General features: G+C 46.7%; 1 protein-coding gene across 1 annotated transcript in view; it reads left to right on the top strand.

Annotated features, from left to right (window-relative positions):
* The window catches only part of AJAP1 (adherens junctions associated protein 1), a 79,226-nt gene extending 71,721 nt beyond the window's left edge, over positions 1–7,505 (top strand). Inside the window, exons 3-5 of the mRNA XM_063317722.1 lie at positions 1,128–1,215; positions 5,820–6,062; positions 7,403–7,505. Coding sequence (XP_063173792.1) covers positions 1,128–1,215; positions 5,820–6,062; positions 7,403–7,475 — 404 coding nt within the window. The 3' untranslated portion in view covers positions 7,476–7,505. The remainder of the gene's footprint in view (positions 1–1,127; positions 1,216–5,819; positions 6,063–7,402) is intronic.
* The last annotated feature ends 4,748 nt before the right edge of the window (positions 7,506–12,253 follow it).

The following is a 12,253-nucleotide window of genomic DNA, read 5'->3' as shown; positions in this document are numbered from 1 at the left end:
CTGGCCAGGAAGGTCTAAAATGGTGATCATATGACCACGGGATGCTGCGATGGTCATAAATGCAAACAGCTTGCCAAGCACCCAAATCATGATCTTGTGACCGCAGGGACGCTGTGACGGTTGTAAGTGTGAGACCGGTTGTAAGTCGTTTTTTTCAGCACCGTCGTAAGTCTGAACCATCACTAAATGAATAGTCATTAAGTGAGGACTGCCTGTATAGTCTCTCATTGTATTCAACTGCACTTTTAATTCTCTATCTTGCCTCGATACACCTCATGTGGTGGATGGCCCGCAAATTCTGTAAATAATAATAGGAAATGGAATAAATGATGCCAAGTCATCCCTACAGGTAGAATAATGAACTGATTTTTACAAGGACTAAATATTTCAGTATTTCAACCATGGCTTTAATGAAAAAGCACCTTGGTGGGTACATTTTATATCACAAGATGTTACTTAGATCATTCCTAGGTTCCTGGCCAGAATTTGCATGCCCCCCAAAATTGCAAAAATGTGATTCTTCCTCTTGGTTCCTTGTCCTGTGTTATTGCTGGATAATAATACTTATTAATAGTAGAGCCATGGGAAATATTTTTAAAATGGTTTTTATTGCTTTTTAATTAATAACAAAGAAAAAAGAAAAACAAATCACAAAAATAATAATAACAAAGATGCATGCACTGTCAAGAAGAAGGGGAAAAAAACATTAAAAAGTGCTATTACAAAAAAGTGAAAAAATATGACAAAGAAAAGGAAACTTGGTATAGTATATCATTATAACAGTAAACAGTCACAAATCTCCATATATTTATCTAATGCAAATATTCAGATGCATATACTATATATTTCTTATATATATATATATGTATATAACCTACTCTATTTTGTATAAATGTCCCATATTTTATTGTACAAAGTCTACTTCTATAGAGCCATGGGAAATATTAATAATTTCAGATTCCCTTAAATATTTCTGATGTTTTCTCAATGGCCTGTCCTTAGAAAGCAAGGGAGCTCTACAGAGGGGGTGGAAGGGTTGCGATGAGGCCACCCGCTCAGGAGTTGGCACATCCAAGCCGTGCCCAAGATCTGTCTCCATCCCATCTTCATTTTTACTCTTTCCTCAGGTCTGGCCCTCCATCAGATTATCACCATCACCGTCTCACTCATCATGGTAATTGCTGCGCTGATCATGACGCTCGTCTTAAAAAATTGGTAAGGACATTCCACCACCATCGTGGGCGAATTCCAAGGGTTGGCACCGAGAGGAATGGAGAAAGGGAAGCGTGCCAGGCGGTCTTCCCCAACTTTGGCCATTCTGGATATGTTGGGGTGCAATGCCCACAATTCTCAAGCTGGTGGCCCATTTTGGGAATGACAGCCCAATATTCCTCCAGGCTGGGGAAAGCTTGGGGACGCTGAGGATCTGGGGACATTTCATGTATCGGGGGTCAAAGCTAGGCCCACGCCAGCTGCAGAAAAGGCCAGTATATTTTCGAAGCATCCTTTCCTTGTCCTGAAAAATAATCTTCTAATGGGAGCCTTACCAAATCTGGCTGTACAATATGGCCTTGGGGGAACACCCTTCATTTTCTGCATTCGTTTTTCCGATGGAAAAAGGCAGCCAATGCAGACAGATTTATCCAGATATATTCATTCTAGGCAGGGGAGGGCAATGTTACCCACGTATATTGCCTAACCTTCCTTGGAAAACTTGGGGGCAGGAGGGGGTAAGGAAACCTCAGGACTTAGGGACCCCTCCCTTCCCAATCTATACCATCTTCACCAACCATAGTCTCCAGAAAATCAGTCCTTTTTTAGCCTTAAGTGGGAAACACAGGCTAACTGAAGCGCATGTCCTAAAACAGACACTTAATGTCGTTTTTAAAAAAGACCAAGAAAAATTCCCCAATCCTCCTTAAAATTAGGAAGAAACCAGCAAATCTTGGTCTTCCCTAAATGTGCGTGGCCACCTTTAGCTTTGCCGTTTTGAAATCCATGTAAAACAGCCAGCGTGGTAAGGCAGTCTGAAATTGTCTTTGTACCCCCACAAAATGTCTCTGCTCACAATTTTCTCCCTTTCTGGGTAACAATTAGGGAATTGTAGGCCATTCAGGGGAAGGGGATTATGATATCAGCCAGGTTTAAAATGTCGGCTTGTTTTCCCTTCTTGGTCCTGTATTTACCCTGATGATTTAACTGAGCTCTTTCTGGACCACAGAGCAAATGAGCAGCACACACGTTCCTTTTCTAACTGAAAAAAGGCAGTTTTCACTCGTTCTTGGAAGCCCCATCCAGGAGCCCACCAGCTGTGAATCTGCGTGAGTCCCAGGACTGAATCAGCAGGGCTGAATATTGGCATTTCTGTCACTGATGGAAATTTTCTCCTTGTCTTCACCACCTTCTTCTTTTCCCACCTGGCACATGGCACCTTTTAACAGCGCCCCGTAAATTGAAAAGCGGGCCTTTGGGATGCTTGGCGGCTCACTCTAACCAGAAAAAGGCAGGACATGCAAATAGGAATTTGGATATTCTGTGCAAAGCAGACAACTATTGGCTGGAATGATGGGAAGGAAGAAGCAGGACCAGCGGGGAGACCCTCTGAGCAGCCTTAATTAACTTAAATGTGCTGAGTGACCTCCCACCATTGCATTCCTGGGAGACCCCGGTCCCAACGATGGCAAAGCGGTGAGGCCGGATCAGCAAGTGATACACATGGGCAAGGAACGCTCTATGGGAATGGAGGCTCTTGTCTAGCCTAATTAATTCCCTTTCTTCTTGCGGATCAGCTCTGCATATAGAAAAATGGGTTATGTCTTAGCTCCGGGCACTTCTGCCATCACCTCTCCTCTGGGCAAGATCAGCCTACTCTGAGATCAGCTCGCCTTGTTTTCATAGGAAGGCCGTACCCAGGGAGAAAGTCAGGACTTCTGGTTGATTCAGAGGGTCTCCTTGGATCCTCCTCTGATACCGGGAGAGCACATACACTGGGAAGTTCTCAAACAGGGTTAGACCCACCACCCTTGGCTTCTCAGGGAGGGCCACAACAGTGTGCGTTCCCCCCACAACTCCCTTCTGTGGTTGGGCCATCTCTTTGCTCAAATACGACTCGAATATTCCCCCGGGAATGCTGTGGCCGACGCTCCAAGTGTCAGGGTGCCTTTGGGAAGATCCTTCCTGCAGGAATGTCGACGCTTGTCCTGCCGAAAGGGGACCAAATACTGTTGTTGCAGGATTCCCACGCTGCCGAGCACGGGGTTGGGTTAGCTGGCTGCCAAGATTCCTTCTGGCTCTGCCTGTTTCTGGATTGGAAATCCTCTCCTGCGGGGTGAAAAAAGAAGATTTGGATTAGATGCACCGATCACCTGTTGCATATCTAAGAGAAACACCGCCTGCTGCTGTCATGTCCTTTCTTGACAGCATAATGTGTAGAAGGAGATAAGCATAATTCTGCTGTCTTCCTTGATCTCTTCCCATCAAGATTTAAAGAAAGTCAACCTCAAAGGAAGCACAAATCCCTGCCCTGAATGTACCTTTTCTGAGCCACAGGCAGAAATATAAGGATGTAACCCATTCAAACAGACATGCTGTATGCCAGGGTTTGGGGGAAAAAATACCCTTAACACAGGGCAGGCAAAAAGTAAATCTGGATTTGCCATACATCTGAATTATCTCCAGGGATTTGTGCCTTTTTGCTGTTTACAGACTGGAAGTAGAACTGCTGATTAAAAATAAAATCACTGGAAATACATTTTTTCTCAATACTACCTGAGCACAGATCCTGTTCCATTATATTGAATTTTTCAGCCATTCATTGTTATTCCAAACAGTTTAAAAAAACAAAAAAGCACAACTCAAAATTGCTGCTGAATGGCTCGTTCATCTATTTTCTCAAAAAGGTACACATTTTTCTAAGGAACTTCATGCTTGCCTACAATAAGAGCTTCAGATCTATCCAGCAGCCCCTAATAGATACGACTTTCTGTAATATATGTACTCAAGATGCCCAAATCAAGCTCAAAATGATTTGGCTTAAAATAACAGGGGCAGGAGAAAACAAGAAGTTTAATCTAATCTAATTTCACCTGAAAACAAACTAAATGAGTTAATAAAATTGTTTGCAAGTATTTAATCCCTTCCCCTGCTGTCACCGCTTAAGGAAAGATCAGGCTGGGGAGAGGGCCAAATATGCTAAAAATGTCCACCAGCCTCTGTAAAAAAAAGATCTCAAAAAAGAAAAAAAAAAGGGAATGCCACCAGGGGAAGACAAGAGGAGAACATTTCCCTGTCCATCCTGCTGGTCTGCAGCCAGCAAGCTGAGTGCTCCAGATTCGAATGGATGTTAAAATTCATCTCCATTAGGCAAAAATCTGGGAGGTGTTGAATGCCGTGTGTGTGTGGGGGGGGGGGGGGCAGGTTATGTCTGTTGAGAAGGAACCCCAAAGAAAACAATGACCACAAGGGGAGGAAAAAAAGGAAGAGATAATTCTCCCGCAAGGGGAGCAGTGTTTGAGTTTATGATAAATTGGACGATGTGTTATGCATGCTAAAAGGTCTTGGTGAGCATTAAACTTCCAGTCGGACACGGTACTTAGCACCAGTAATTTCCCTTTAATTATAAAGGCCCCCACTTAAAATTCAGATTGGATTATGGAAGATAAACAAATACATTCATAAAATATACCTGGAACCTGGTCGCTTTGTTGAGACCGATGTTTCTCAGGTACTAAAGAGTGATAATTAAATTTGGAATCACAGGTAATTGCTTGTCTCTCAGGAACGCAAGGACCGGCAGGCTCTTCTGTTACTTTTCTTATGCGCTGATTCGCAGGTTTAATCCCACCTTTTCGCTCCCCAGGGAGCTCTGAGTGGCATGTGCGCTCGCAACCCTGCCGAGCTGGCAGAGGTTGTGATTTCGTGCTGGGCAAGGCGCCCCAAGGGATGGGTGAACCAACTTCATAGATGCTCACTCACAGGTCTGTCACATCCTTCCCCCCAATCAAGCTGGCATTTAGAGGACCCTGGGATCTCAAAGACATCTCACTGGCTATCAGTTGACCCATCTGTTGGCACAAGCTGGAGAAGCTGTATTTGGGGCTCCCAACGGGTGGGAGGGGACTGCCCTTCCGCAGCCTTCCCTAACTTTCGCCTTCCAGATGTGGACTTCAATCCCCCAATTCCCCCAGCCCGCGGCTGAAAGTTCTGGGAGTTGACGTCCACACCCCTGGAACGCGGCCAAGTTTGGAAATGCTGGAATAGAGGGTTCGATTGAAGAGAGTCAGGAACCAACAGCTTGATGCCAGATCTGGCCATGACCAAAACGAAGGAGAGAAACTGTCCCTTATGCCCAAAGGCAATTCACATCCAGCCCTGTACAGCGAATGGGTGGGCGGGAGGAAGAGCTGCAAGGATTTGCACGTGGCTTGCAGTATGAAGAGAGCTCGCTTTTGATACCCAGCATTTGCTGGAATTCTTTCATAATAATTACATGTCTACAGTTCAACTGACATTCTTCTGTCCTCGGGGGCCCATTTGCAGTCCAGACAGCTGGTGAGAACCTCGACAGCCCCCCCCCCCAGCCATTCTTGGAATTCCCCATCCAACCCTGATGACGATATAATCCACCTCTTGAAAAAAACACGGTTTAGTTAACTGGGCCAGTAATAGTTCTAACTGCTGCATGTTCATTGCCTGGGGCACCCCTCTGAATTGCCTTTAGCGGACAGGATGGTAGATAATTGCAAGAGTAAGGAACGATTTCACGAAGCAGACCAGTTGGCCCAGCATCTTTCAGCCAGTCTCTTCCCTTCTCCTTCCAGTTGTGCTCAAAGGGGGAACGCCCGTCGGAACGGCCACCAGAGGAAAATTAAGCAGCAGGAAGAGAGTTGTCAAAACCTGACAGACTTTACCCCAGCCAGAGTGCCCAGCAATCTGGACATATTCACGGCCTACAACGAAACCCTCCAGTGTTCCCATGAGTGTGTGAGGACACCAGTCCCTATGTATGCCGAGGAGGCCATACTTCCACCAGGAGACTACAAGACGTCATTCAATGGAAATAGGTGAGACCTCAGAAGTGGACTCCCGCAATCTGTGGCTTGTGGGTTTGATGCCCTGAATGGTTCTTGGGTTGGCCTATTCAGATGGGGAATAAGTAGAGTGGTCTTCCTTCTGGGGGAATGTATTGAGTGATAGCTTCTGATGACCCACTTTTGCCATGAAGGAGAAGGTCAAACACCAGCCGAACGTTGGGTCATAGGAAAAGGTGGACCTTATTTTCATTCCGTTGGGTGCTGATTCCGTTAGCTTCTTCCCACACTGTGGTTGGAAGTTCCCATCTTGGTCCCTGCTCCATCATCTGCTCCGCCATCTTTTGCAATGATCCCACATTCTCAGCTTGCCTCCCAAATCTCTCTCCCCTTCCTGGAAACCCATTCACATTGGTTGCGATGACCCAGCTCGCTGAACGAACCCAGTTTCTGTGTTCACGCAGTTGTGGAACTGTAAAACTAACCACTTGGGATGGGTTTGCACAGAAACTAAGCCCCACACACACAGTCAAAAGCTAATCTAAGTTAAAACTAATCAAGTTTAGCAGGTCTGGCTAGGTTTTGTGCGAACACGACCTTGAAGGGCCCAAAATCTTGAAGGTCATATTCAGCCTCTTAAGAAAAGTCAAGACACCCCAAGGCCCATCCAAGAATCCCTTGGGCATGCAAGAATGAACACAGTTGTGTCTGGCAAAGCGAACTTGAAGATCTTTGAGGACATTGGCTGAAAGGCCCAATGGGTGGATTTCTTTATAAGCAGATTGTTGGCCAGGATGTTTGAACCATGTCACTGAGTCACTGAAACAAAGAAAAGCCGAAATCTTCAAGGTGGCTTCTTATTAACTGACAATCTCTCTCTACGCATTTTGAATAGGGCTCCAACCCAGAAATCTGTGTTTTTATCTGTGTGTGCATGTGTGTGTGTTGCTTGTGAATTGTGGGGAAATGTTTCACAGGGACATCTTTTTTCCTCTCCTCCCCACCCTTACTTCCTCTCTATTTGCTTCCCAGCTGGGATGTTTGGATTGCAAAAAGTTCACTGCAGCATCTGTCCCTTTTTTTAAAATTACGATTTCTGCCGAATGGTAAAGCTTTAAATAGTCCTATTGGAGAAGCGTTGGACTTCGCTTAATGCCCCACAATTAATCTGGGGAGGCCCTTTCTAAAATAAAACAGGGCGGGGGGCCACCCGTGGGCACCGGTACTGCACAACCCTTCCCAGCATTCTTTTAAAAGGGGTCCCTGCTGTGCTCAAACAATGATGAAAAGGTGTGTGTGTGAGTGCGCATGTGCAAAGGCCTTCCTAGCCTTGCCAGCCAAGTGTGCAAGCCACTTTTTTCCGCCCACTGCAGAGCATCGTCCTCTGATCGTCACCTCATCCCTGTGGCCTTTGTATCTGAAAAATGGTTTGAAATCTCCTGTTGACCAGCCAAAGTCCGTTTAACTTCCTGGGGGAGGCGGACGCCGTGCGGCTGTTCCATGGTAAGTCAGTCCCTTCTGCGGCTTTTTTTTAAAAAATAAAATCCTCCACTCCACATTTTCATATCCAGCTCTTCGCCAGTTCCCATCCTGCCCTTGCTGTGCTTTGCACTCACCTCTCCCTCTGCTTTTAATTAAAGTACCCTTCAAATTTAACCGGAGTGTATGCCAACCTGGCCATACCCCCAAATGTTTACCTCTGCGTTAATTGATTGAGCTTTTCTTTTTTAAAAAAAGTTTATTTTAGAGCATCACAATGACACAAGAGGCTTTTCAACATTCGCAGTAGGGTTGAAATGGGTTGCCAACAGAGATGGCCCAGCAAGAGCTAAGGCTAAGCATGTTTCAGAGGAATGAAAACAATTTCAGCTGGTTAATTTCCACGCCTTTCCTTTCCTTAACCTGCTGCTATTTAAATTGCGTTGTAATAATTGATTCCAAATCAGAGGGGCTAACACATTTTGTTGTAACGACATATTCATGAAAAGGAAGAGGGACCCGATTATAAACACACACAGAGAGACACAAATATGCACATGTTTTGTCTCATTGTCAACTTTTCCCCCTTCTTTGTACATATGGATTAGGAGGAATAGAAACATAACATAAAAGTGCATGGCAGTGATTTCAGGGGTGTAGAATATGATAAAAATGAAATTTAAAAGGCAGGCAGGGTGTCTTTTAGGAATGTTGCCTCCTTTTTTAAGTGCACCCGTTTGCTATTTCTTTAAGAAACTTTATTACCTTCAAAGTAAAAAAATAGAAAGTATAGAAAAGATAGAGAATAGAAGAAAAGAAAAAAAGAAAAAAATATAAAAGGACAGAAAGCAGAAACGGAAGGTGACTTCCGACTTTCTCTGATACAGATATAAATAAATTTACAAATAAAATCTCTTACCATTAGTTAAACCATAGTAACATTATTTCTATTAAAACAAACCATTTAATCACTAAAACCCAAGAACAAAATTTCATTTTCTTCTACCACAAGCAAGAACTCTGAAAGGGGTTGCCAAATAGATATAAATCCAGAAACGGAACATTCTCTTATTCGACGTGCACCCATATTCTAACCCCTGTCCCTTGACTGCTGAAATAACGTCACCCCCCAAAGCAGTCTGGGGCAAAATTCTCCTCCTTGGAAAGAAAGAAAAGCTACAGTCTGCGAGGCCAGCTCTTAGCATTGGGCGAAATGAAGAATCTGCTCCCAGCACTACGCTGGGGCAAACAACGAGGAGCAAAATTGTCTGCTTCCCACCCACCCACAACCCTGTGTATAGACAGAAGGTGGTGGTGGGGAAATGTCACCTATGGAGGAGCCCCTTCATTGCCCCAAAGTCAAACCATTCCCTAGAGCGTGGGGGTTGCCATGCTAGCAGCAATAGTCTGCACAGAGAGCCCCTTTGGCTACCTCAAAATGTGCCACGCTGAAGACCCCCTTAGAGCGTCGACTGCAGTGTGAAACAGGGCTCTAACTAACAGCCTGAGAGGGACTATCAGCCCTGTTGCAGCCCTTCAGGAAGAAAGGGGTTGCCCTCGCAATGGGCATGGCCAGCATCCTCCTTCCTCACACGCCAGATTGTGACGGGCTGTGTGAGAGGCCGTGAGGGACAGGAGGAACTGCCGCAGCCAAGACAACAGACAGATAAGAGAAATCTGAGTCCAAAGCGGAAAAGTAATTTGAGAAAGCATCTCAGACACCGAAGAATAATAGAAGTACTCTTCGGATACTTGAAGGGATGTCCCAGGAAATAGGTTCTTTGCCTCTGCAGAGGGAAGGACATCAGATAATGGGTTTAAGGTCCAAGAAGGCAGATTACAGCCAAAGGTTAGAAAAAAATAAGTTCCTTATCCAATTTGCCAATGGCACCAGTGACCCAGAGAAGCTGGGTAGCCATCCACTGGGGACGCTTTAATCTGCCCTTTTGCAATCCACAGGGGGCTGGATTTGATGGCTCAAGGCCCCCCTCCAACTCCAGGTTCCTGTGGTTCTGTGATTTGTTTGTTTGTTTATGGCCTTGCACTCCATGGGTCCCAAAGGTGTTTTGAAAGCGTTTCCGCAGGGGAAGTGAAGGAAGGCCCTATCTTTCTAGAGAGGCAAAATTCCACACCGGTTTCCCAGAAACGAGAGGTGCCACCAGCATCGTTTTCTTTTTTTTCCTGAAGAGGGGGGGGGTAGAGAAGGAAGAAGAGGAAGGAAGGAAGGAAGGAAGGAAGGAAGGAAGGAAGGAAGGAAGGAAGGAAGGAAGGAAGGAAGGAAGGAAGGAAGGGGAGGAGGAGGAGGAGGGACGGAGGGAGGAGGGAAAGGAGCGGAGCAGTATAACAATCAAATCAAGTCGATCGGTCAATCAATCAATCAATCAATCATAATTAGCAGCATTGCCCACAACGCTTTGACAAGATTTTGCCATGTGGAAATTTTGTTACAGGCTGGGAGTGGGGACCATTTAAAACTTCACTGGTAAGTCACTTCTTTCAAGGAAAAGGGGCTTGAGAAAGGCTGCTGCCCATCGCTCTGGACCCCCAGCTCCCTCCTCGCGTGGCAGGAAAGACCACAAAGGGTGGATGAGACCGGGCCCCGCCCCGTTCCCCTGGCAGCGAATTCAGCCTCTGTTCCTCTGCCGCCTTCCGCTCGGCTCCCGAGCGTTTCTTCCCTTCCTTGAGAGTAACCGGCTCCGTAGCAAAACAGGCCCCCTTCACAGGCAGCGTGGGCCCGTTTCGGTCTTTGGCCAGCCACGAAGAACTTGGTTTCCAGGCGAGCCTGTCCCAATTCGGCTCTGTGCGATCAACACCTTCCTCTGGGCTTTGTGTCCAGGAGCAATTACGGTTGATTCCGTGGAAGCCCACGGCGGATCCAAACTTTTCCGCCTGGCTGGCTGTAACGGACGAACCGCCGCTGCGGCCGGGTATCAAGTAACTGCACAGCCGGATCGAAAGTCGTTTCGGTGTGCTCGACACAGGAGCCCTCTTGCGCTACCAGGCGGGAGACGAAAAGCCACCGATCTTCAAACCTCCCTGGGACTTCAACTCCCAGAATTCCTCAGCCGGTGGGGCCATTGCTGAAAATTTGGGAGTGGGTCCACATCCTCCGACTGGTGGGCTTCAACTCCCAGAATCCCCCGCCCAGCTGAGAATTCTGGGGGTTGAAAGCCAGGCACCTGAAAGTTGCCCAGGTTGAGAAACCACCGGTGTGGAGCGTTCCACCGGCAAAGAAAGCCCGACCTGGGGTCCTCAGGTGCTTTGGACTTGACCCATCAGCCACCCAAGTGTGTTCAGGTATCATCCTGCATGTCATGGTGTCATCGCACCAGTGATGCAAACGATGCCATTTGCCGCAGTCTTGGGCTGACTGCATAATGGGGGGGGGATCTGTGGGATGGCACTGTGGCATGCGCGACACCATCACGGCTTGCCCCAAACGCTCCTTGGTCTGTCTTGGCCCCATCTATGCTCTGAAGATTGTCTCGAATTTGGCAAACTTCCTCTTGGTTTTTAATTAAAACAACAACAACAACAACAGGGTGAAGTTTGCTGGGCGTTTGCTCCCCAAAGGACAGATACACGGAAGCGGTTTAATTGTCCCTTGCTCCCGTGTAACCAGATGCGGATGTAGGATCTCCTGCTGTGTTAGCTGCAAACTGGCTCCATCCCAAACAGCCCAGGCCAGTGTCTCTCAACCTCAGCAACTTTAAGGTGTGTGGACTCCAACTCCCAGAATCCCCCAGCCAGCTGGGGGATTCTGGGAGTTGGAGTCCACTCAGCTTAAAGTTCTGTCTTCGTCCCTGTCTCCGCCCCTTGCACGTGCTCACCAGTTGCCTAGAAGCTGATGGGCCACATCTGGTCAACCATCAAGGTTGCAGTATGGAAGATGGAATCGGAGGTGGTCTCCAGCTAATGAGTTCTGGCTCATTTGGTTAATGAGCATCAGTTCCCAAGCAATGGAGATCGTTTGTAGACTTGTTCACCCTGGAAATAATACAGGTAGTCCTTGCTTAACAACCATTCATTTAGTGACAGTTCGGACTTACAATGTTGCTAGGAAAATGGACTTACAACCAGTCCTCACACTTACAACCATTGTGGCATTTCCCCCCAGTCACACGATCAGATTTTGGGAGGTTGGCAACTTGTTCACATTTATGACTGTCGCAGCATCCCATGGTCACATGATCGCCATTTTCGACCTTCCCAGCCAGCTTCCAGCAAGCAAAATCAATGGGGAACTGTGTGATTTGCTTAACGACCACATGGTTTGATTAAAGCCTGCAGTGATTTGCTTAATGGCTGCCACGAAAAAGGTCATAAAATCGTGTCGGATTTGCTTAATGACTGTTTCACTTAAGAGCCACCACAAAAAAGGTCGTAAAATTGTATCGGATTCCTTAATGACCATTTCACTTAGCAACCGAAAGTCCAGTCCCAATTGTGGTTGTTAAGTGAGGGCTACCTGTATGGTAGCATTTTCCTCCCTTCCTTCCTTCCCTTCTTCTCCCTTCTGTTGCCTTTCATGTGTTTCTTTCTGAAGGTGACCTCGGAAAGGAGAACAGCCATTCTCCCTCACTCGGCACTTCACCAAGGGCGCCCAGGCCCCCTTGGCACCGGCTGTTCGAGCACATTGTTTGATTAACCTCCCACCCACCCCACCCACGTCAGAACGGATCATCGGTGTATCCAAAACGAAATTTTCCAGCCAGCGCCAATGTGACTTCCCCCGAATGGCCCAT

This window comes from Candoia aspera, chromosome 18, assembly GCF_035149785.1.
Source record: "Candoia aspera isolate rCanAsp1 chromosome 18, rCanAsp1.hap2, whole genome shotgun sequence".
In the NCBI taxonomy this organism is placed as follows: domain Eukaryota; kingdom Metazoa; phylum Chordata; class Lepidosauria; order Squamata; family Boidae; genus Candoia; species Candoia aspera.
The sequence above is the reverse complement of the archived record's forward strand: the minus strand, read 5'-3'. Positions and strand labels throughout refer to the sequence as shown.